At 39.6% G+C, this 21,444-nt stretch overlaps 3 protein-coding genes across 6 annotated transcripts; 2 read left to right on the top strand and 1 right to left on the bottom strand.

The window, feature by feature from the left end:
• Positions 1-2,383: 2,383 nt before the first annotated feature.
• Positions 2,384-15,749, top strand: Gyc88E (Guanylyl cyclase at 88E). 4 transcript variants are annotated; one of them, XM_066396797.1, is made up of 16 exons: positions 2,384-3,262; positions 7,965-8,143; positions 8,479-8,760; positions 9,288-9,493; positions 9,920-10,043; positions 10,141-10,279; positions 11,923-12,049; positions 12,101-12,305; positions 12,972-13,118; positions 13,299-13,431; positions 13,480-13,950; positions 14,014-14,224; positions 14,278-14,473; positions 14,531-14,668; positions 14,720-14,992; positions 15,420-15,749. In XM_066396797.1, the coding sequence occupies exons 2-15, from the start codon at positions 7,976-7,978 to the stop codon at positions 14,855-14,857; spliced, it is 2,685 nt and encodes an 894-aa protein (XP_066252894.1). In that variant the 5' UTR covers positions 2,384-3,262; positions 7,965-7,975; the 3' UTR covers positions 14,858-14,992; positions 15,420-15,749. The 4 variants fall into 4 exon arrangements, with proteins under 4 accessions (XP_066252894.1, XP_066252893.1, XP_066252891.1 ...); XM_066396796.1 differs by having other exon boundaries at positions 15,148-15,749; XM_066396794.1 differs by having other exon boundaries at positions 14,720-15,082.
• LOC136413323 (GILT-like protein 1) lies at positions 15,706-16,701 on the top strand. The gene is made up of 4 exons (XM_066396828.1): positions 15,706-15,821; positions 15,967-16,098; positions 16,148-16,471; positions 16,523-16,701. Exons 1-4 carry the CDS (start codon positions 15,738-15,740, stop codon positions 16,637-16,639), a joined length of 657 nt encoding a protein of 218 aa, XP_066252925.1. The 5' UTR covers positions 15,706-15,737; the 3' UTR covers positions 16,640-16,701.
• mael (maelstrom) lies at positions 16,684-20,771 on the bottom strand. Its single transcript, XM_066396803.1, has 12 exons — positions 20,542-20,771; positions 19,984-20,173; positions 19,771-19,926; positions 19,585-19,715; positions 19,396-19,536; positions 19,225-19,344; positions 18,964-19,176; positions 18,770-18,901; positions 18,636-18,711; positions 18,068-18,163; positions 17,877-18,016; positions 16,684-16,949 (listed from the first exon to the last, which is right to left on the bottom strand). The coding sequence occupies exons 1-11, from the start codon at positions 20,665-20,667 to the stop codon at positions 17,910-17,912; spliced, it is 1,488 nt and encodes a 495-aa protein (XP_066252900.1). The 5' UTR covers positions 20,668-20,771; the 3' UTR covers positions 16,684-16,949; positions 17,877-17,909.
• Positions 20,772-21,444: the final 673 nt, after the last annotated feature.

The raw sequence follows: 21,444 nt of genomic DNA, 5'->3' as shown, positions 1-21,444 counted from the left end.
CATTAAGTTTAGCACAACTTTTTTGGAACACCCTGTAGATCAACTATCTTCAGTATCGAATATTCGATCGGAATTACTTAAACTAAGAGGTTTCTTAACAGTTCAGTAATGTTTGCTGCACGTAGGGTTATACGAAAATGATACCTGCAATACCGCCTAAGCATATAGCTTGCCAATAGTTCACTCACTTTGAGGGATGCAAAACGGTGGAAAAGATCATCCGGATTGACGTTATTCAAGAATGCGCGAATTCTGCTCATGCAAGGCATTTTTTGAAAAAACAGGATATTTGGTATTCTACTGAACATTAACGTTACCGTAATTGGAAAAATCTGAAGTAAAAAATGTGAAAATTCAAGATAGCGCCCATAAGAAAACACAAAAAAGTTGATGATGGTTACCGAAAATCGAAACGTCGTGTTTCAAATATGGCACTGCCACGTTGTTGAAGAGAAAAAGTTACAATGTGCAAGTACCGTATATTTTTCATGGTCTTCTCTCAGCTTGAGCTTCAGAAACGAACACCCTGTACAATGAGTTCAAATAAATCGCCAAATATTAAGAATGAACGTGCATTCAATGGATAGAAAACAAAAAGATCAGGAAAGTAGTTACTTTAAAACGGATCTTTATCGTTAGACAGAACTGCAAATTCTCGGATATCGGAAAAACTCAGTGTTTTGGAAATGAGATATATCCTGAGATATTTGGGAAGGGTCAATAATCTGCAGAAGGGGGCCAGCAGCAGCGGAACGAAAGGGAAACAGACAGAATATAACAAGAGAGCTTGACTGAGCAAGAAAATGTTGGAGATATCTGTGATTGGGGGAGTTTCTTACATCGGGAAATTGCATAAAAGTCTCCGAGAAAATGCTATAAATTTATGTTAAACTGAACTCGTGGTTACAGTCGTTTAAGGGCCAGTTTCATTGCTCTCTGGCAAACTTATCTGGAAGTTAAAGTCCATGAGAATCTTAGCCCTCAAAAACGACAAAAGTATTTGTATTTCAATGATTTTTGATTAATCCGTTTGTTTATCTAGATCATACGTATTTACCCAGACACTTAAAATTATTTATTTCAAGATGTAATAAATGCTTAACCGATTTTCGGCTAATTAGATGCCGAATTACGTAGCTGGTGGTGGCGTTATTGTCTGAATAATAATCGATAAATTACGTGCCGATTAGACCAGGCGACGTCATGGAAATTCTGCTGTGGTACAGAGTGCCCAAAGTGTGGTACCGGGTGAAAAGACACATTTCTAGTACTGAGTTTTAATAAGCGGAGGTTGTAACCGTTTACGGTTTCCTGCCAGTAATCGGAAACGCGGATTTAAAATAAAATTTCCCATGTATCGATATTCGTATTTTGAAGCGCCCTCAATTAATGACCGAAGATCAAAAGCTGCCGTTTTTCCATCATCAGGCAGCTTGAATATTTCTTTTGAAAATAAGAGAGACTAAAAATACCGGTGCGCAAAATAAAGTCATGTTTAGATATAATTTTAATTATTTTCTACCGGGATAATTTTGGCTGCTATTTCGGGTTTTTCGTTTTTTAACTAAGACCATCGACTGTACAGGGTATTCGTTTCAACCGTGGGGATCTGGGCGACCATAAAAAAGATACGAGGTCAGTTGAATTCGGGGCTGCGCAGCTTGGAGTTCAAGAACGTGCCCTTTCGAAAGTTGAAAAATGCGCAAAAGTTGCATAAAATTCCGCATTTTGGGGCTCAACGATAAGCCGCTTTAAAATTCGAAAAATCGCGATCCAAATTGGGCTAATCGAGTTCAAGGATGTTCAAGATTTGAGGAGTTTCTATGGCTTTCGGAGGAACTCGAAAAAAATTCAAGTTTTGGAAAAACGCTCCTCCAACACAGCCCCCCTAGTCCTAAGGTCCACGTGCCATCAGATGGGTCTATGACAGAAATAAAATTAGCATTAATATTCCACAGTAGCAGCCACCTAAATTGAGTCGTCGTTTGAAACCTTCATCACGTATTAAAAAACAGCAGAAATTAAAATTTATAATAGGCGAAGCCGGTGTAGAGGATAATTGAAGTTGGACTTAAGATTTGAATATTAAAAGCACATTATTGGCAGATTTGAATAATTTTATAGCTCGAAATCACTGATAAGTGCAGCGAAAGAAGGCGCTAAGCCGCAGGATTATGTCTCCCGGCATGGCCTTCCTCCCCCTTATCGTGCCGCATATAAAGCAAATTAATCCAGAAGCGACTTTATGTACTTGGGGTCTTTAGGCTAATTGGGAAACAGAGCTTAAGTGGATTTGAACATGAGTAATGGATTTAAAATAGCTGATGCTCCCGGTTAACGCGAACTTTGCCTCTAACTTCGAGGACCGATGTCGATAGGAATTTCGGCAAATTCTGGGCTGCTGAGCTCCGTGTCTCGATAATGAACGGTGATAACTCGACTAAAACTCTATTTGCGATCGTTTTGCTGAATTGCTTTTAAAGTGGCATAAATGTTTTCTTGTTTAACACCACACCAGGCACGAACAGTAAACCTACAACGTTTATGGTAAGCGGCAGCGGCTTTTAGCCAGATTGGTTTTCCCACAGAGCAATTAAATTTGAAAAGTGGTCGTAAACCTGCAACGCTCGCAACATCGAGACTCATCCAACCTCAAAGGGGCCCCTATTTCAAAACGTCAAGGAAGCCACGTTCGTTCGCTTTATAGCTAGCCTAAGGGTTATTACGTTTAATCATGACACTTTCAGCTATTTGAAATCAGGACTTTTAAATCATTTTTATGAGTCGAAAAGTTAATTTAGCACTAACTCAAACACTAAAATCAGCCACCGCTTTGAAACTTCCTAAAAAAAAGCTCCATGTGGCTTTCAGCACCTGATCAAACTCTGGGCCGACAAGGAGCGAAGATGCAACGAATGCGCGTTAGACAAGGCTGGCAATATGCCTTGGGGTGGAAAGGAGCCGTTGCTGAACGCGAGCGCGCGCTCTCCTCGTAAAAAAGCTCGCTCAGCTTGCGGGCAGGAGCTTTTCCGACCAAATTTTCAGTGTCAGTTTTCGTCGGAATTTCGTGTGGAAAACACAGCTGGGCTAATCCCAAATGGAGGGCCAGAAACACGCGGATACGTACCTGTGCTGCCACTTCTTTGTTTTCTTCAAACGCGACTTGAATTTCTCGTTGTAGAAGAACTTTGAAGGTGTCGAAACTTAACTGCCTTGAGTGGTCATTTCGGTTTCATTCATTATCAGGAGAGATATTTAAAAGGTGAGTGAAAATGTGATATTCCCCGTGAATTTCCTTCAATTTGCTCTCTCAAAGATCAGGTCAACGCTAATTCCCGCTTAAGAGACTAATATTGACTGAAACTTTTTTTATTCGGAAATCAGAGCTAAGTGAGATTAATGTCGTAATTTGCAGCCATTCATCATTTGATTTCCCGGTAATGACATAGTTTTCGCTCAATTGTGGCTGAACAAGGGCTGGTTTTGCGGGATTTGATAACACCCCTGTCTTACCATTACAGCGCGCTTAGCTGAAAGCAAATATTTTATTATGAATTTATTATAAATTTTAAGGGATTTTCCGGCCCTAACTCAGTATAAAACGGGAACTTCAATAGTTTTCGATTAAATTACGATAAATTTCCCCTAACGAAGCCAAGACTTGGTAAGTGTAAGTTATCTCTCTTTAGCAGCTTCCAATCTCGTTTACTTTAGGGATTACTTTGGTCGCATAAAATGGACTTGCCAGCCACATGTTCTCTTTTCTTTACCGTTGCCTGGAAAACTTTCCAAAAGTTCAACTGTTTACAACCGGAACTATTTATTGGTTTCGTCAGGAGTAATAGCTCTCAAATATATTTTTCGGACATATTTCCTTCGAATGAGGCACAAGGTTGTGCGCCTTCTGCAAAGATTCATTGAAAACTTCGAGAAATGTAATTGACATGACGGAGAAACTTGGTAATTTGAACGTTTTTTAAAAAACTTTCTTTCAAGACTAAGTTTAAAAATTATTTTACCCGAGTTTTGCAAGCTACAAACTTGACTTCTTCATATAGAACACCTCGTATATTATGCAATTTTTTTAATCTGTTGCTCATTAACGTTAATTTACTTACAGCAATCCCTACGTCTGTCCCTCTTAGTTTTCGAGTAATGTAAAGATGAAGGAAAGCGCGATATTAACGTCTTTTATAGGGAACTTTTGACACGGTTCTCTCTAGGTCTTGGAAAACCAATACTTTTTCACGAGATACCCTGTACATTATTGAATCTTGCGATCCTACCGATCCAAAGGAACATTACTGTAATGCGCTTTCCTATAGCTATCTCTATCAGTTTCCGAGCGATCTGAGGGTTCGTGAGGTGATGACGTTAAATTTTCTTAAATTATTTTCACTCAGTTCGGGGCACTAAAACTCCTTTTTTAATAGAGCACCCGGCGTATTATGCGGTTTATTGCATTGCCCCTCATTAGAGTCATCTTGGGTTTCGAGGTATATAAGGAAAGCACGTTTCCAACGGTTTTGAAAGGGAGTTTTCGATATTTTCCTATAGCTACGTTTATCGATCCCCCGAACGGGCCCCAATTAGTCAGTAAACGCGAAAAACGGCATCTGAAAAAGATTTTAAATTTCCCAAAAAAAGCCAAAATTTGCCAAAAACTGAACCTTTAAGCTGCACCCCACAGCTCGGACTTATTTATATCCGCTACACGCGCTCCGTGCATACCAACATCTCAACTTATATGAGCTCGATAAACATAAACAAAGACCTTTGATTCATTGTATTACCGACAAGACACATAATAGTTTAAGTTTCAATTAGCCATCAGTTGGTTGATGAATGGACGCGAATATCAGGCCATTAAGTACGTTTTCGTTGGGTAATGGGTTGGACGTGCTCAGATTGACGCACAATAATAACAATCAAAAGTTATATAAACTTAAAATCTGATACGAATGGAAGATGCGTATTGACTGCAGTATTAGGTGCTGAGGGATGGGTAATAGTAAAATTCTCCTTGAGTTTTCCGTAGGTCTGTTTTAGCGTGTGTTCGGGCCCCGCTCGAGCGTGATTTTAAAAATGGACAAAACAGTCTTTTGCCCTCCGTCAAGCAACATAATTTGCTTTGCGACCCTCCCAAAGGACCGAGGGCCTCCCGAGGCCCAGGTAGGAGCTTGATATTCAAGAGCGTGCCGATAAGCCGCTCGAGTCCCATCCAAAATGCACCGGACATGGGACATTTTCGTGGCCATTAAAGTCGAATCGATTTAGTAACACAAACTAAAATTCCTGTTAAAACTGCTCTTAACCCAATTGTTTTCAAAAACGGAAAAACTAACAATGAAATCTAATTAATTTTGCCTCAGAACGTTGTCTGTAAAGCGTTTTGTCACGAATTTCTAGCGTGCGAATTGTTTCTCCTTTAAGTGCCTTTACCTTGCTCAAACTTTACTGAATAGGACTAATTGCTGAAGGCTACGCCCTTGAAAATTAATATAAAAACGGACGATTAAAGACGACGTTTGTGTTTGACCTACGTGAGGCCCCAAGCGCTCCGTCTTCGCTAAGGAAACGAGAAGAATTTAAGACGTTAAGGTGGGAAATCTGGCCGCATTGCTGAGGAATTTACGGATGAAAGCGGTTTTGTTTTAAAGAGATTGGCTTTCGAAACAAAGCTTCATAAAGCCAATGAGAGTGTAAAATCTCTGAATTTCGTTTTTCCATTAAACTGCTCGCGGGCTTTTATGAGATATCCGTCTATCCGACTCGAACTCGCTCAAAGTCAATACTTCCCTTTTAGCTCTTATTATCCGCAGTTTTTATTTAATTATCACTGTAACGAGTTAAATCTGGAGTATCTGCCCACAAAACCGGGGTTCAAAATGCTAATTTGTCACCCTCTAGTTTCCCGTTTCCGGACCTTTTTGCCTGTCCCATGCAACTTTCATGAAGCGGAAATCGGATGTAACTTTACCATTATTTATGTGTATGATCCTAGAAAGGACTTCAATCAGATTTTTCAGGTTTTAACTGGACCGAAATTGGGCGAATTTTACCCTGCAAATTTAGTGGCTGTAGGCGCCATTCATGATGGAGAAAATCGAATTGAAGGCAAAAACTTTAAATTAGTTTCTGAGCAAGTGTCAACGAAAGGTTAGAGTGGATGATTATTTATTCACATCCTCAGTTTTAGGGATTAAATTCGATACAATAGCTGCAAATGAATTTATTGTTTGCCGGGGAAACCTTTGTTAACGAGCCTTCAGGGCATGTCACAGTCGAATGTGGGCTGCGAGTTTTCGAACATTTTTCAATGTGTCTATTATGTACGTAAATGCGTGCAAAATCCAATATCTCTCAATATTCCTTATCTGCTTGTCACAGAAACGGATTTATACGCATACCACAAGCATATTCAATACACAGATAAGGATTTAAGAGAAAATTGATATTCCTGTTTTCCTCTTGGGCTGCTATAATAGGAAACACGTCAAATGCAAATCACTGCACATAAGAAGCAAAACGCGGGATTATCCCTGAGAATTAACTTTTTTCAGCGGCCTCAATGCCCAAAGGTCAAAACAACAGAACCATAAACCAAACTTTCAGCACGACGATCGAGAACACGAGTCCGAAATATTGCTTCAACTTCAAGGAAACTTTCCTTCCACTCCTGCGGCACATAAACTTGCCACTGTATATTGTATTACAGTATAAAAGCGAAAGAGCTTTCTTTACTTTCGATAAGAGACCTTTGATGTGTGGATGCACCTGAAGGCCAAAAGACACTTTTAGATAAAAGTTACATTACTGACTGAAGCCCTAACACACCTGAAAATCCCATGTTCTGACCCTCATCAGGTATATCGGTCCCAGTGGGTCGAAAAAGTAGGGCAAAGGGCCAGTGAAAGTTTGAGAAATTGTGTGACTGGATGAGTCTGGAGATTATTTTCTTCATTAAATTACAACTTGGCGAGGAAAATGCGAACCACATTTATACAAACTGAGTGCTACAAAGCATAAGGTTGCTATGTAGCTCATTTACTCAAGTCTTTAGTCAATCATAAGGCGAGGTAATTGGTGATTTATGCCCTAGTTACTGGGAAATCACGTATTCTATTAATTAGGGAATTGGTTTGACCCAATTTGGCGAACTAGGTGTGAAAACGCGTAAATAGCGCACTTACCATTTTGTCCACAAACACGTGAAGGTACTTTGCCATATGGCAAAACTATCCTTATTTGTTGGATATGGAATATTACGATTGCGGCCAATCGTAAAATTACATCTGAAACAGCAAAATCTTAGTTGTATGTCGGAAAGATGTTTCGAATTCGGAATCTCGATCTGTAATAATAACTGAGATCGAATTATGTACAGATTTATGATCTATATTGAGACTGGCCAAACGATAAAAGAGATATGAGATCTGACTGCACATTCTCCGGGCAGAGCTAACTGGATTCGTTTCTGATATACAAGGCGTTTCGGAAATTTGACATTTTTTTCCGTTCGCCCTAGTTAGCTACTGCTATTCCTTGAACGATTAAAGTTCGGCTAAATCAGGCAAAAGCCGTCAAAATTAATAAGATTCGGAAATGGTGTTGCCAAGTTTCACCTAATTTACGAGATATTAGGAAAAAATCAAAACAGCTTCTTGAAGATAAATAAAAAACTGGCGGTATTACAAAAAACCTTCGATACGAAATTTTATTAGCTTCTTTAGGCTTACGCTCTCGTATTAGTAATTTTTTACTGTTTTTATTCCCCAAATAAAGGCCTTATGGTTAATTATCTAAATACGGATCTGATGTTCTTTACTCTACGTACTTTGGAAGCATTTTTTATCCGAGTACGATTGCATTTCCAACGTTTCAGTTGCCAAAACCCATCATCGGGTTTTTTAAAATGAAAATTTCATAATCCAAATAACCTGACTCTTCTCTTTCTTCTTTAGACAAATGAGCGATGTACGGATTATTAATAGAAAACATGTCCGAGTACATCAAAGCCACGTATGGCGAAGACAAGTGGGAGGAAATCCGAAGGGCTGCCGGCGTGGACCAGCCCAGTTTCAGCACCCACCAAGTCTATCCAGAAGGGCTAATTCCCAGGTTATCCAAAAAGGCTGTTCAGGTAGATACTCGTGCCAAACCAGGAATTCGCAGTGTCTGAAAGCTTATCTCTGCGTTATAAGCGCTCGAAAAGCTCATGCAAAAATAGGGCTGTTAACCCCCATTTCACCTGTTGATGGCCCTATTCATCCCGAAATCGAACTGAGTCGGCTGCTCTATTCGCGTAGGAGTCTAAAGAGAAGGAAATTGTCGGTTTAAGTTCTTTTCTCTTTAGAGGACATTTGAACATGCATCAGCTGGAAACTTCGTCTTCTCGCGAAACTTCTAATGAACCGCCGATTTAAAAGTTTCCAGCTTGTTTTCCTTTCAGGCACGTGTTCACATCTAATCTTTCAGATATTAAAGGTCAGCGAAAAGGAGTTCTTCGACCAAATGGGAGTATTCTTCATTGGCTTCGTCAGCCAGTACGGTTACGACCGCGTTCTCTCGGTTTTGGGACGACACATGCGAGATTTTCTCAATGGACTTGATAATTTGCATGAATACCTCAAGTTCTCTTATCCGAGGATGAAAGCGCCGAGTTTTATTTGCGAAAATGAGACCAAACACGGGCTCACATTGCATTACAGGAGCAAAAGAAGGGGCTTCGTTTACTACACGATGGGGCAAATTAGGGAGGTGAGTATTCTACATTTATGTTCCTTAGAAAATAATTAATAGTCATCGCGTCCACTGTTAAAAATGAAATTATTACAAAGTATTAATTAATATTATCGATCGGGAGGCTAAAGTCCGATAATTAAAAGTGGGTCGTTGTAAGATGAGAAAAAGATAGAAATAGAGATCGGAAATAAAATAAAATTATGTGTAGGAGCGCGATAAAGCAAAAGAGGGCTTTTAATTAATTATTTATGAAGATCATTCATTGTTCAGCCTCCAGTAAAAGTATGAAGGACTAGAGCAAGAAAACGGAAGGAGGAAAAGAGACAAATTTATTTTAAGCGGCTTAACGCAATTTCGAGGCAAATAAATTTTCTTACAACAGCAAATCGTGGCAGCGATAGGGCGTAAAAAAAGAGGAAAACCTCCCTACAAAGTGATTTTTTGCGAATAAAAAAACCTTTCGCCAGAAAGTAATTTGTTCGTTTTCCTTCACTTGACCACTGTTACACGACAATCAACGTAAATCATATCTGGGCTTTTAGGTGGCCAGACACTTCTATCACAAAGAGATGAAAATCGAGCTGGTGCGGGAGGAATTGCTCTTCGACATGGTGCACGTGACGTTTCAGTTGACCTTTGACAATAGGGCCTTCACTTTGGCCTCTCTCACCATGACTCGGGAGGAAAAGCATCTGCCCATTAGCGCATCTGTGCTCTTCGAGATATTCCCGTTTTGCATAGTGTTCGGGTAAGAAACCATACAGCGCCTTCACCATTTAATCCAGGTTCGTGCTGAGACTACCGTTTTAACGATTATCAAACAATTATTACTCCAATAAAACCAATATTTATTATTAATCTTGGGAGGCATCTGATTTAAGCAAATTCTAATTTAAAAGAATAAACTCAGCGCCGGAGATAATTACTATCAATTCGAAATTAAAAGCCGACTAACTCAGTCAGTCATTTTTCTAATTAAGCATTCGTCCCTTAAAGATTTCCTTTACTAATCCGAGCTTCAAACCAAACACGTGTATACCTAATTAACCCTAAAATCGAAACCCGCTTTGGGATTTCAATAAATTCCCGGTCTACCACACAAAGGGCGGCTGGTTTTTCCGTGGCGAGGGTCGCTTTAAACTCAACAGATTAAAAATAATTAGCTTTGTTTCAGGTCGGATATGATAGTACGCAGCATAGGAAATTCATTAATGGTGATATTACCCGATCTCCTGGGTAAGAAGATAACGAATTGGTTTGATCTCGTCCGGCCCTTGACGGCCTTTAAATTCAGTTCGGTGAGTAGATATTTCATTAGCGATAATGGCTCCACATTTATCCCGTAGAGGTCCCAGAAACTGGGAAATTCCGATTTGATTTTAAAGTTTATTTCAGATCCTGAATAGAACTAACAATATTTTCGAGTTGGTAACTGTAGAGCCGATACTCAACGACAGGCCCTCCGACAGACAAGAATTGATGCTTAGCGAAGAAATTGATTCGTATTACGAGGAGAAAAATCTCAGACTGAAAGGTAAAATTCGGGAAAATAGGTTTGTTTATTATTTATTTAAATTCCACATCAAAGTTTTGCTTTCACCACAGATTGTTGCTTTCATCAGTGAGGGCCTTAAGCCTCTTTGCCTTTCGTATTTCCTATATTCGACGTTGAAGTATTATCTCTGCCCACATTTGACGTTTTAGAACTGGAAATTTTAGAGGGCAAATGCTCATTTTGTTGTGCCAACAGTGAAAGGCCGAAAATCCTCAAATTTTGTTCAACAATAAATATGCAGATCTCTGCTATGTTACTGCGGCAGTGGGCACATTAGAGAAAGCCAATTTTAAGCATTAATTAAGCACCTCAGACTTCAGAGCCATGCAAAAATTGCCGCCGCACGACTAAAATTAAATTTAATCAGGAATTGATTGGGGGTAAACAAGGAGTTTGAAAGCCTTCACAAACAATGATAAAATCCTGCCTGAAGGAAAGTCCACACAACGAAGAGTAAACAAGAGAAACATCGGAAAGTAAAACCCGAGAAAAGTACCCACAGTATCTGCTTGGTAGAGAAGTGAACAATTGGGTCTAAAATGAAACTTAATGCACATTCTACTGCGATGTTCAGCAATGCCCCATGGACATTTTGGCAAAGGAAATTCTCGATTTTCACCGAATCTTTCTGAGTGGGAAAGGCAAACAAAGCCGCTTATCTGAATTTGCTTGGAGGCAATTTAAATGGAATTCGTGTGCGAGTACAATTCAAAAGAGACAACAATTAGAGACAAACGTATAGGTGTAGCAGCTGAGGTTCTTGCAGGAATTGAACCAATAAAGATGCCTGCGTATGTAAGCAATCGTTGCCGAGTTTTTGCATCACAAGCTGAAATATATAGAGAATTTTCTTTCAATATTCAAGACTAAGTGGGAACGGAAATTGAAGGGAACATCTCTCAAAAGGGAAATTACACTCGTACTTTAATAAATTGTGAAATGAATTGCAACTGGGATTTTCTGAAAGGAAGGCCGAACAATATTTCCGGTCACAGAGCCATACTCTTGTTGCAAATTCGCGATTTTGTGTTGAGGCAATTTAACCCAACTTCATGAATTTAAAATTGCTTCAAATTCATGTGCTTAAAATAGTTTAATTCAAGCCATTCATCACTTCATAACTAACCAGATGAAGACTTTCAGCTCTAACTTTCAGATAATGAGAAACACAACTCCTGTAGAGTGTGTTCCGGAAACTTTCAACGGCACAAACTTCCTGAAGTTCGGAGACAAACTTGCAGAATCTTCGAGGGAAAAGTGCGCTTGTTCGTACTCTTGATTTTCATAGTTAATTAGGAAGGGTTGAAGTTCACAGTTCACCGTGCCATTTTAATCGTTTCAAGGGTTGAACCGCGCGATTTTGTCTGCTCAAACAGCAACGCCATTCACGGTTCAATTAACATCGCTAATCCATCCCCATTGAACTAAAATTAGCGACTAGTGAATGTGGATTTTGGCGTTCGATAAGGGCGAAATGGCAAAGTTCTAGACCTCACAGCCCTATTTTTGATATCTTTCCTTTTATTACTTTATTATCCCGCTGTAACCCGCACGTGGCAAACCGATTTTCCTGTCCCTCTTCATCAAATCACTTCGCCTCTAACCGCCAATTTATCCTCCAGGTCAAATGATTTACATGGACAACTGGAAAATGATGATGTACCTGGGCACCCCTGTGATGCCAGATCTCAACTCCCTCATCAACTCCGGGCTGTATATCAACGACCTGTCCATGCACGATTTCAGCCGGTAATTGCACTTGAGGGCTCTAGCATGAGCTAATAGGCGGGTGTATTTTAGGGACCTCATGTTAGCTGGCACTCAGCAATCGGTGGAACTAAAGCTGGCCTTAGATCAAGAGCAGCAGAAAAGCAAGAAATTGGAGGAGTCCATGAGGAAGTTGGACGAGGAAATGAAGAGAACTGATGAGTTATTGTATCAGATGATACCGAAGCAGGTGGCGGATCGCCTCAGGAAAGGGGAAAATCCTATAGACACCTGCGAGGTAAATTTCAGGATTAAATTTGTTTGCTCAAAAGAGCAAGCTGAAATTAATTTCCCGGCTTTAAAAGCAATTTTTCACGATTCTTCCGGGTTTAAGGGTCTTAATACATTTTCCGTCGGTTTTCTCGAGATCCAAGGAAATTTCTTGTTATCATATTGATGTCATGTTATCCTACGGAAAGCCCCTTAAGCATGTTAAAATCTCAATTTACTCAGACAAATACATCTCTCTATGGACATAATTTCCAGATAAATCTCTCGACACTACACACATATGTCTGAGATAAAATCTTTTCTGCTTTAAATCGATTTAGTCCTTATTTGGCGTCAGTAAATGTTTATTCGTCCTTGGCTGAAACCCTCATGAAATATTAAAAATTGGGACACTTCAGGCAATATTAATGAAAACCTACAGCCATTAACAAGATCCAATAAGGGGACACGTTTCATTATCTATTTTAATACCTTCCCTGTCCTGCTAAGCCTTCCATAATCCAAGGCTTTTTGTTAATCGTTCTTGCTATTTCAACGCAGTCCACTCCAAGTTCATCCTCGGGCTCAGACCATTTTGAGCATTATAATGTCGTCCACCTTCTTTCCATCTCTAGTGGGAAATTTCAGGGATTTGCATTCAATAAAGTTGAAAATAAATATTTTTTGGTTCCAGATGTTCGATAGTGTGTCCATTCTCTTCTCGGACGTCGTCACCTTTACCGAAATCTGCAGCCGAATTACCCCAATGGAGGTTGTGTCAATGTTAAACGGCATGTACTCCATTTTCGACAGGCTCACCGAACGAAATCGCGTGTACAAAGTGAGTGTCTTGAATGAATCATTTTAGCCCGTAATCAAGCACATTTCGCACCTGCAAGTACCTAAGAAAGTTCGCTTATTATGTAAATACAACTAACTTCAGCACAGAATCACTATTTTGCTTGTTATGCTTTTGCTGGCGATTCAACTGCAATCCCTCTTTACACGCTGCCGCGTCCAGGTGGAAACAATTGGAGACGCTTATATGGTGGTCAGCGGAGCGCCCGCTAAAGAAGGCAACCATGCTGAAAGGGTCTGCGACATGGCTTTGGATATGGTGGAAGCTATCACTGACCTGAAGGACCCTTCTACTGGTAAATCTCAATGATTCCAACCGTTTAAAGTAAAAAAATCCTTTGTAGGTCAGCATCTGCGAATTAGAGTAGGAGTGCACTCGGGAGCTGTGGTCGCTGGAATTGTCGGCCTAAAAATGCCACGGTATTGCCTCTTCGGAGACAGCGTTAACACAGCTTCAAGGATGGAATCCTCGAGCGAAACCATGAAAATTCACATTTCCGAGTACACAAGGCAGTGTCTGCCTCCCTCCTATAAAGTGCTAGAGAGGGGGGAGATTCAGATCAAGGGCAAGGGAGCGATGAAAACTTATTGGCTGCTAGGTAGGGAGTGTAGAACGCCCATTCCGAGGCTGCACCAAAATACAATAGCGACATCGCAAGAAATCATTCTCAAGCAACCCAACAGCCCTAATTCGGCGACTGGAAGTACCAAGGATTTACTAGGAAGGGCGGCTGTGTATTCGCCGATAACTTTCCAGGATGTAGCCAGGAGAAGTATTGCTAGTTCGCCAGTGAAACATACGTTAAATAGTCGAGGTAAGGATATTCACAAAGTCATATTTCTATCCAGAAATTGGGGGGCAATTAATATTTTTTCAGGAAATCGATCCAATTCCGAGGGAGCTACAGCCTCCTGGGACCCCGCGCAATATTTTGGCTCTCCCATTAGCAGGAGAGGAACCGAGGAAAATGAAGAGTGGCAAGATCAGGGTGGTAGTAACAGACCAAGCATTGCAAGCTCCTCCAATAATTCCGCTTTTCCTGCTCTGTACAAATCTGTGTCGACGCTGAGTATCAACTTCGAGGATAGGTAGCTCTTGTTGCAAGGCATGCGATTGAAAACCGTGAAGTTTTATTTTTCAGCCATAAAAAAACTATGGAACTCAACATCCCATTGAGCAGCAGTAACAGCTCTATCGACTCGCCCACTCCCACGCACACGTCAGGCATCCTGGTAAAACACAAGGAAATCAACCATGTGTCCAATTCAAAGGAAGAGACGCCCATCAAGAAAGTGGAAATCGATGACGTTCCTATTGAGATCGAGCCGCAGAAAAATGTACGTAAAATCAGTTGATAATATCAGGAGAGCGAAAATGCGAATTTTATTTGGCAGAGCGGTTGCAGTCCTTTGGACACCCCAGAATTTGGGAGGGCCATGTACAAATACGCGAAGAAATTAGGGAAGCACAACAAAGACAAAGAGATCCCGGAGTCCAAGAGCGATAGCGATATTAAAAAGAGCGACAATCTGGTAAGTCCGTGAGTTGTGACTTTAAGGAGGGACGTACCATAGTTGTTTCAGGTGACAGGTTGTCTCTCCACTAGCAAAAGCCAACCGAATTTCAGCAAGTCGCAAAGCAGACACCATCAGCAGTGTTGTTCGGGCTTTAGTTCATCAAATAGACACAAATTACAAAATAACGCGTGTGGCATACTTTAAGTTAGGCCGTGTTTATTGTTAAAAGTTACTTTTGACCAAAGAGTATATTAGTTTATTAGAGCAATCATTGTGTACAGAGTTTGGTTATATGAAAGCTTATGAGGAAATAACGGCACAGCCAGTCAGTGATACAGGGTAAACTATTAATAATATACAGAGTGCAAATACAGTGGCAAAGGCTCGGATATTTGCCCGACTCTGTACGCGTATTTCTAAAACAAAAAAGTATTTTCGTATCATTCGAAACAGAAGTTACGTATTAGTTTACATTAATTTATCTCGTGTAACAGGTACAAAAATAATCTTAACAGAAGTACAAACGAATTATTTCCCCAATTAGGGCCAACTCACAAGCATCTCAACTGTACCCCTCTAGTCGTGTTAGTGTAGCAACACCCGGAGCACATTTAGCCCACAAACACCGTTAATGTAGGAAACAATCAAAACATGTTCTCCTTAATTAAAAAAAAAAGAATGTTCATCAGTGATGTGTAGATGTCTCATTAACAAAAATACAAATTTTATTTCATAAACAAACACCTTTTAATTCCCAACCTTGCAGATGCAAAATCCGCTTTCGCGAGGTCCAACGATATCATTGACAATCCTTTCGTAATGATAATTTGCTTGTTAATCGGGTGGGACCTTATGCGGATCAAGAACGTATAGCAATGAGTATTTGGTTTAAAAATGGTTAAACGAGTGAAAGTACTGGCCAACAAAGTCACAGCGATAGAGCTACTGATTTTAAGTGGATCTGGCCCGTCGGTTGTGGCGCAGATGTGATTTAAACCAAGCAGGGAGATCGTTTGCAAAAGGCGGCAATATTTTTCAAACTAAAGTCCATTTCTGCTTTTAAACGCGGATTAGTCTTAGCACCATGTGGAGAAACGAACAAATAATTATAGCTGTATGCGCTTTAAGTGCGAACTTGGTGTGTTCAGTGCAAGGTCGTACCCCTAAGGTAAGAGTAAATTACATGCTATCGACTTTAACTGCAAGCTAATTAGTAACAGAGCCTTCGGTCAGGCCCTAGTTTCTATGGAAAATAGCTTTAGTTTAAAGTTAAAAGTACCTTAATAATCTGGTCCTCAAGTACTAAACATTAGGTGAGCATATCTATATACTTCGAGTCACTCTGCCCTGACAGCCACAACTTCATAGTAAACCAGCTATATCCCTCTTGGGACGACATTCGCGACTACGTCGACGTCCGGTTTGTCCCCTTCGGCAAAAGTACTGTAAGTACCCAAAAATGCATGTAAACCTGAACACTCATCCTCGCTTCAGAGCTTAGAAAACGGCACTAAATTTGCCTGCCAGCACGGCTCTAATGAATGCAAAGGCAATAGAATTATTTCCTGCGCTTTGAGCAGACTTCCCGACCAGGATTTACAAGTTCAATACCTGCGGTGCTTCATGGATGTATATAAATACGCAACGATTGATGAAGAGGAAAAAGGGCAAAAATGTGCCCAAATTTTGGGGCTCGTCTTTGAGGAGTTTATGCGGAACTGTTACCAAACGAAAGAAGGGACCCGTTTGCAGTTAGCTGCCGAGGAGGACACAAGGAGAGTCGGCCCGAAATTTGTTCCTACTGTGGTTTACAACGGGGTAAATTACAATGCTGGTAAATTTGACGAAAATGTAAGGGCTTTCTTGCAGGTATTTGACCAGCAGCTTCAGAACGAGAGTATAGAAAATTTCAGGGAAACCGTCTGCAAAGTTATTCAACGGAATACCCCTGAAACATGCACTTACAGGACGGTAATACACGCCTGAAGCACTAAAAGGATTTTAGTTTGCAAATAAGTTAGATTAGTTCGTGTTATGTATCAAAATATATTTTATCAAATAACGACTAACGGTCGATAAAAGCGTTCTAACCTAGAACAAAGGTAACAAACACATACAAAACTCTGAGAAGAGAAACATTTCGGGCTTCAAACTACACTAAAAACGAAAGTAATGGGAGAACTCTTAAACGAAAATACATTTCAGATTTTGCAGAAACCTGAGAAATATATTTAATACTAACTGAAGGCTTAGATTAAGAGCAGCAGCGCCAATCAATACCAAGGTAAGCGATCACCTAGAATTGAAACACGTAAAAACATGCGGCGCGAGTCAGTTTATATTAACAGTACACCGGTGTTCGATAAAAATCATATTTTAAGGCAAATCTTTTGGATGCAAGGATCAATATGGTTTTACAACCTACAAGGACTCTTTACCGTCTAAAAATTCTATATTCCTATTTCGTATCAGCGGAAATCAATTGAATTTACTTTAACTTATTAGAATAAGTATTAGTAATGTCGGTACATCTTGATATAGTTACACCTTTGCAATGTGAAATTATAAACACCGCACTGCTGCGAGATCAACGGCATGTAGCCTTAAAATTAAATTTTTAAATAAACACACGTGTTCCGCTAATACAAACCGACTCACACTGTATATATGAAACAACTTGTTTTACTAATGGGAACTATGGTATAATCGAATATCTCAATATTTCTGCCTATATTTGGCAACACTGTGGCAACGCAACTTGAAAAAAAATATAAAAATGTGGGAAACGCTGTAAAAGTATTAAAAACGAGAAAACATGTTATATGTTATTGCCATTTAACTTTCACTAATAAACTGGTTTATGGGCAAATCATGTCCCGAAAACTCGGACTCGAATATGTCCTTGAGGACTTCATTTGGTCACTAAGCGTCATCAAACACATCAACGAGGTGACTTTAAAAATGGACGTTATATGTCACAATCCGAGGTGAACCGATGGAAACAAATACGAAGCGCAACGTTGCCATTTCTAGTGTTGATTATAACTGAAAATCTATGTCAGAAAATACGGATCCAATCACAATGCTCAATTTAAGTGCGATTTAGGCATAGACATTCAATCGACGCTTTAATGTCGAATAATAAAACTTCAAAAACCACTGATCAGCCCGAAACAGGACTATAATTAATTCGAAAATATTATAAAATAACAGCAAAAATTACCTTAAGGCGCGTTGTCATATCACCACCACCGCTTCATTCTTGTCCACCATGAGGGCCGGGTTTCCTCCATTGTAGTCGTCGGATTCCTCTGCCTTTTCCTAGAGCTGGGAAATCCAGGGTCGAAATGTTTTCAGCCTCCTCTGTACGCAAAATTATTTGATATTTGAAAAATTCTGAGAGCAATTAAGTACCTGATAAAGTCTCAGACGGACTCCCAGGGGCAAATCTTCGTGTGCCTCTGTCCTGACCCAGTGATAACTCAGAGAAGTTCTTTTCAAACGAGTTTGCTGGAAGAACATAATCAAAAATGCTTAAATTAACGCATACATTTTGAGAATAATAGTGAATCCTCACGTACGTAACTGTATGCTGTTCTAGCGGTGTTCCTGGTAATGATTGGTTAAAATAGGCTGTTGTTTGATATGGGGTAGCTTTGACAACTCAAAAAACATCGCGGTATGTAACTCACATGGGTATTTAGCCAATTATTTACAGAAACGTCGTTAGAGCAGCGCGCACTTATACGAATATCCACCATTATTTTCAAAATTCATACTTTGATTTCAGTGTTGCGATTTATTGAGCACGATTTAAATATGCGCGAACGTTAGTTCCATACGATTCAAATTATTTTATATTATCTTTAAACTCTTCAAATGTCTTTTTGGTAATTTTAAACGCCTCATTTAATCAGTAACGCGTAGTATACTTTATGCTGCGTATATGCACACAAGGATACTTCATAAAAAACGAACTTACCCAAACTTGCATTGACAACACCAACGTAACTTTGAGCAAAACTTGAACGCTGTCCTGAAAAATTGGTAGAGCTTTGCTAAAAAATTTATAAATCATTAAATACTGACACAACATTAGAGCTTTGAAATTCTTACTGAGCGTCGGTCCAATGACGGGAAATTCTCGTCGAAATTTGAAATTGAGGAATTAACACTAGAAACGCTGCTTGCATTTGACCCAGTCTCCCACACTTCTGAATTTACATCTGAATCAAATTCACTGTCGTACTGTTTTAGGACAATGTAGCGTTAATTTTCTTACGCCTCATGCATTGAATTATATATTGTACCTTTCGAGAATGCCGGCTCGACAGGGAGCTGCAGCTATTAAAACTGTCACACAAACTTGCAGCCTCTGGGATTCTCGATTCTTTGGGGACGTGTTGTCCCCTGATAAGCTCAATATTTAGATCGTTGCAACAATTATCACAAATGACGTAAGCGTATCTGTGTACTAAAGATTTGCTGCAGTACACGGGATGCGAATTGGAAGAGGAATGATACTGCAAAACGTAAACTTAATGTGATTTTTTTTGTGACATGATACGTACTTTGCAAGCGATGCCTGACTCATAGGCATAAATATCTTTCTCTAATTCTCGGTTACTGAAAGTCAGAGATGGCCACACTTGGTCACCAGCTGCAATATTCCTTAAAAAATAAAACATCACCTGTAAAAAGAAACGTTATAAAAAATCGCTTTTTTGCTTTTTAGCTCTTACTTGTAAATCATAAACTTTAAACATGTTGGGAGTATCTTCATAATCTACTGCCCATGTATTCAAAATGTTTTGAACAACCTTGGCGTATGTCTTATGGGCATACAAAATGGGCATGTTTTTGCTCCCTTGCGGTTTTTTCTTCTACAAATCACGTTTTAAAACTGCGTTGAAAGCAAACAGACTTAATACCTCAATAAATAATTTCAAGTCATAGTAAATCGTCTCCATATTACTTTCTTCATCGTCCAACGGTATGTTGATCAAATGTGTTTCTTCTGAATGTTTCTTGGCCTCGAATTTATATCCGATCGGAAGAGGACCTGGGGGAAAAACCTACACTCAATAAGGCTAATTAATTAATTAATCTTAGCACACCTGGTTGCACCATACGGTGAAACACATTCTCAGGTTTCACGCCCTCTTTAAGATCGAAGGCCAACAGCCCTATTTCGGCAGGCCAAAAACGGTCCTCAGCACCCAAGTAGCAAAAAATATTGCAGTGTACCAGGAAAAATGTTCCCGTTGCCAGCTCTAAAATTAATCAAAGCATAATTAAATCAAAACTGCAGCTGGAATCGGCAACACTACCGTTTCTGGTATGAGCAAATGTCAGCAAGTTTCTAATTTCTTGTCTAGCATTGCTTTCAGCTTCTTGCTTTAGATGCATTTCTTTGGTTAATTCATCCACTCTGCGACCATCACAAGTTAGCTTTGGTTGGCCGCCTTTAAGACTTCTCGCTTTCTCTTCATATGGTCTTTTTTGGTCTTTGGACATTTGCTTAAAAGTTGTGGGAATTTATTAAATATTTTTGAGAAACTGAAATGTGCAGGCTTTGTTTGGATGCGTCCCATATCGGTATTTTTGAAACGGTGGAGTTTGCAAAATCAGAAAAATGGGGAAACATTTTTTAGAAGTCTTCTTGTGCCTAAAACGGCGTTGACAAATTGGTTTTGGTTCCTGGGATTTTACAAATTAATAAAGGTAGATTACATGACTATATTCTTGTTGGATGTTCCTAATCCTGCATATTCTAAAGGTTTGTTTAGTTGCTCACAAGTAATGAAAAATTTAATTTTTTTAATCGAAAAAAAAATTGTGAGAACACTTTGTAGAAATACCTAGGATAGATATGTAGGTAAACTTACAGTCCAAAGTGGGCCTGCTGCAGCTATGGCTTCCTTCAAGTTATTATACTTCCGACCAGGTGAACTCATAAGTTCTTGAGAGAAGAGCATAAACGCATTAGCTTTCCCATGTTTTTTGGGTGGCATTTTAGCTTTTTGCAGCTCTCAAAAATTTGCTTTGTGGTAGATAGCAGAAAGAGGCTCTTGAACAGGGATCTGAAATTGTCTTTCTATAACTGAATTTTAAATGGTATTGGGCTGAAGGGAGATTAATAGATGTTGGGAAATTGTTACTAAAACTCTTACTTTTTCTTACGACAGAGTTATCCCACTTTCGGATCAAACTTACCGGCTTATTTTTTAGATTAAAAATTTTAGACATGAACTGAAAATGAAAATGAAAATGAAACATGAAATTAAACATGAACTGCTACAAATTTAACTTTCTATAAAATTGCTGAGCGAGCACAAATCAACAGGTACAAATAAAATCTGTTTAAAAAAGCGGGGTCTTTTTTTATAGCAGAAAAAGAGCATTCCAGCTAAACAGCTGATTTGTGTCAGTCAATTTTAGGAAGGGCAAGCAACAAACAAAAAACGGGACCTCTACTCTTAAGGTTAAATCGTTCATTCACGTAGTCTGGAGGCATTAATGCGATTTCGTCGATCAAGCACGGATCGGCAAGTGTCTTCAAGTTCAAGCGATCCTTAAGGGGGCGGTAATTTGGATTTCGCCCTTGAGAGTCGACGCGCAGAGCACAGCTGCAAAGACTGTATTGAGGCTTTGATAAGCCCTGGCCGCAGGCAGCTTGCGGAAGGACTTCCCATCGTGTCCCCCAGTGTATTCAAAATGCTCTGGAGTGGTTTTTAAATAGATCTTCATAGTTGAACACTTGGTGAACATAACTATCGCTAAGACCTAAC

Source organism: Euwallacea similis, chromosome 13 (genome assembly GCF_039881205.1).
Source record: "Euwallacea similis isolate ESF13 chromosome 13, ESF131.1, whole genome shotgun sequence".
Taxonomy (NCBI): Eukaryota; Metazoa; Arthropoda; class Insecta; order Coleoptera; family Curculionidae; genus Euwallacea; species Euwallacea similis.
Note: the sequence above shows the minus strand (reverse complement) of the source record. Positions and strands in the feature narration are given on the sequence as shown.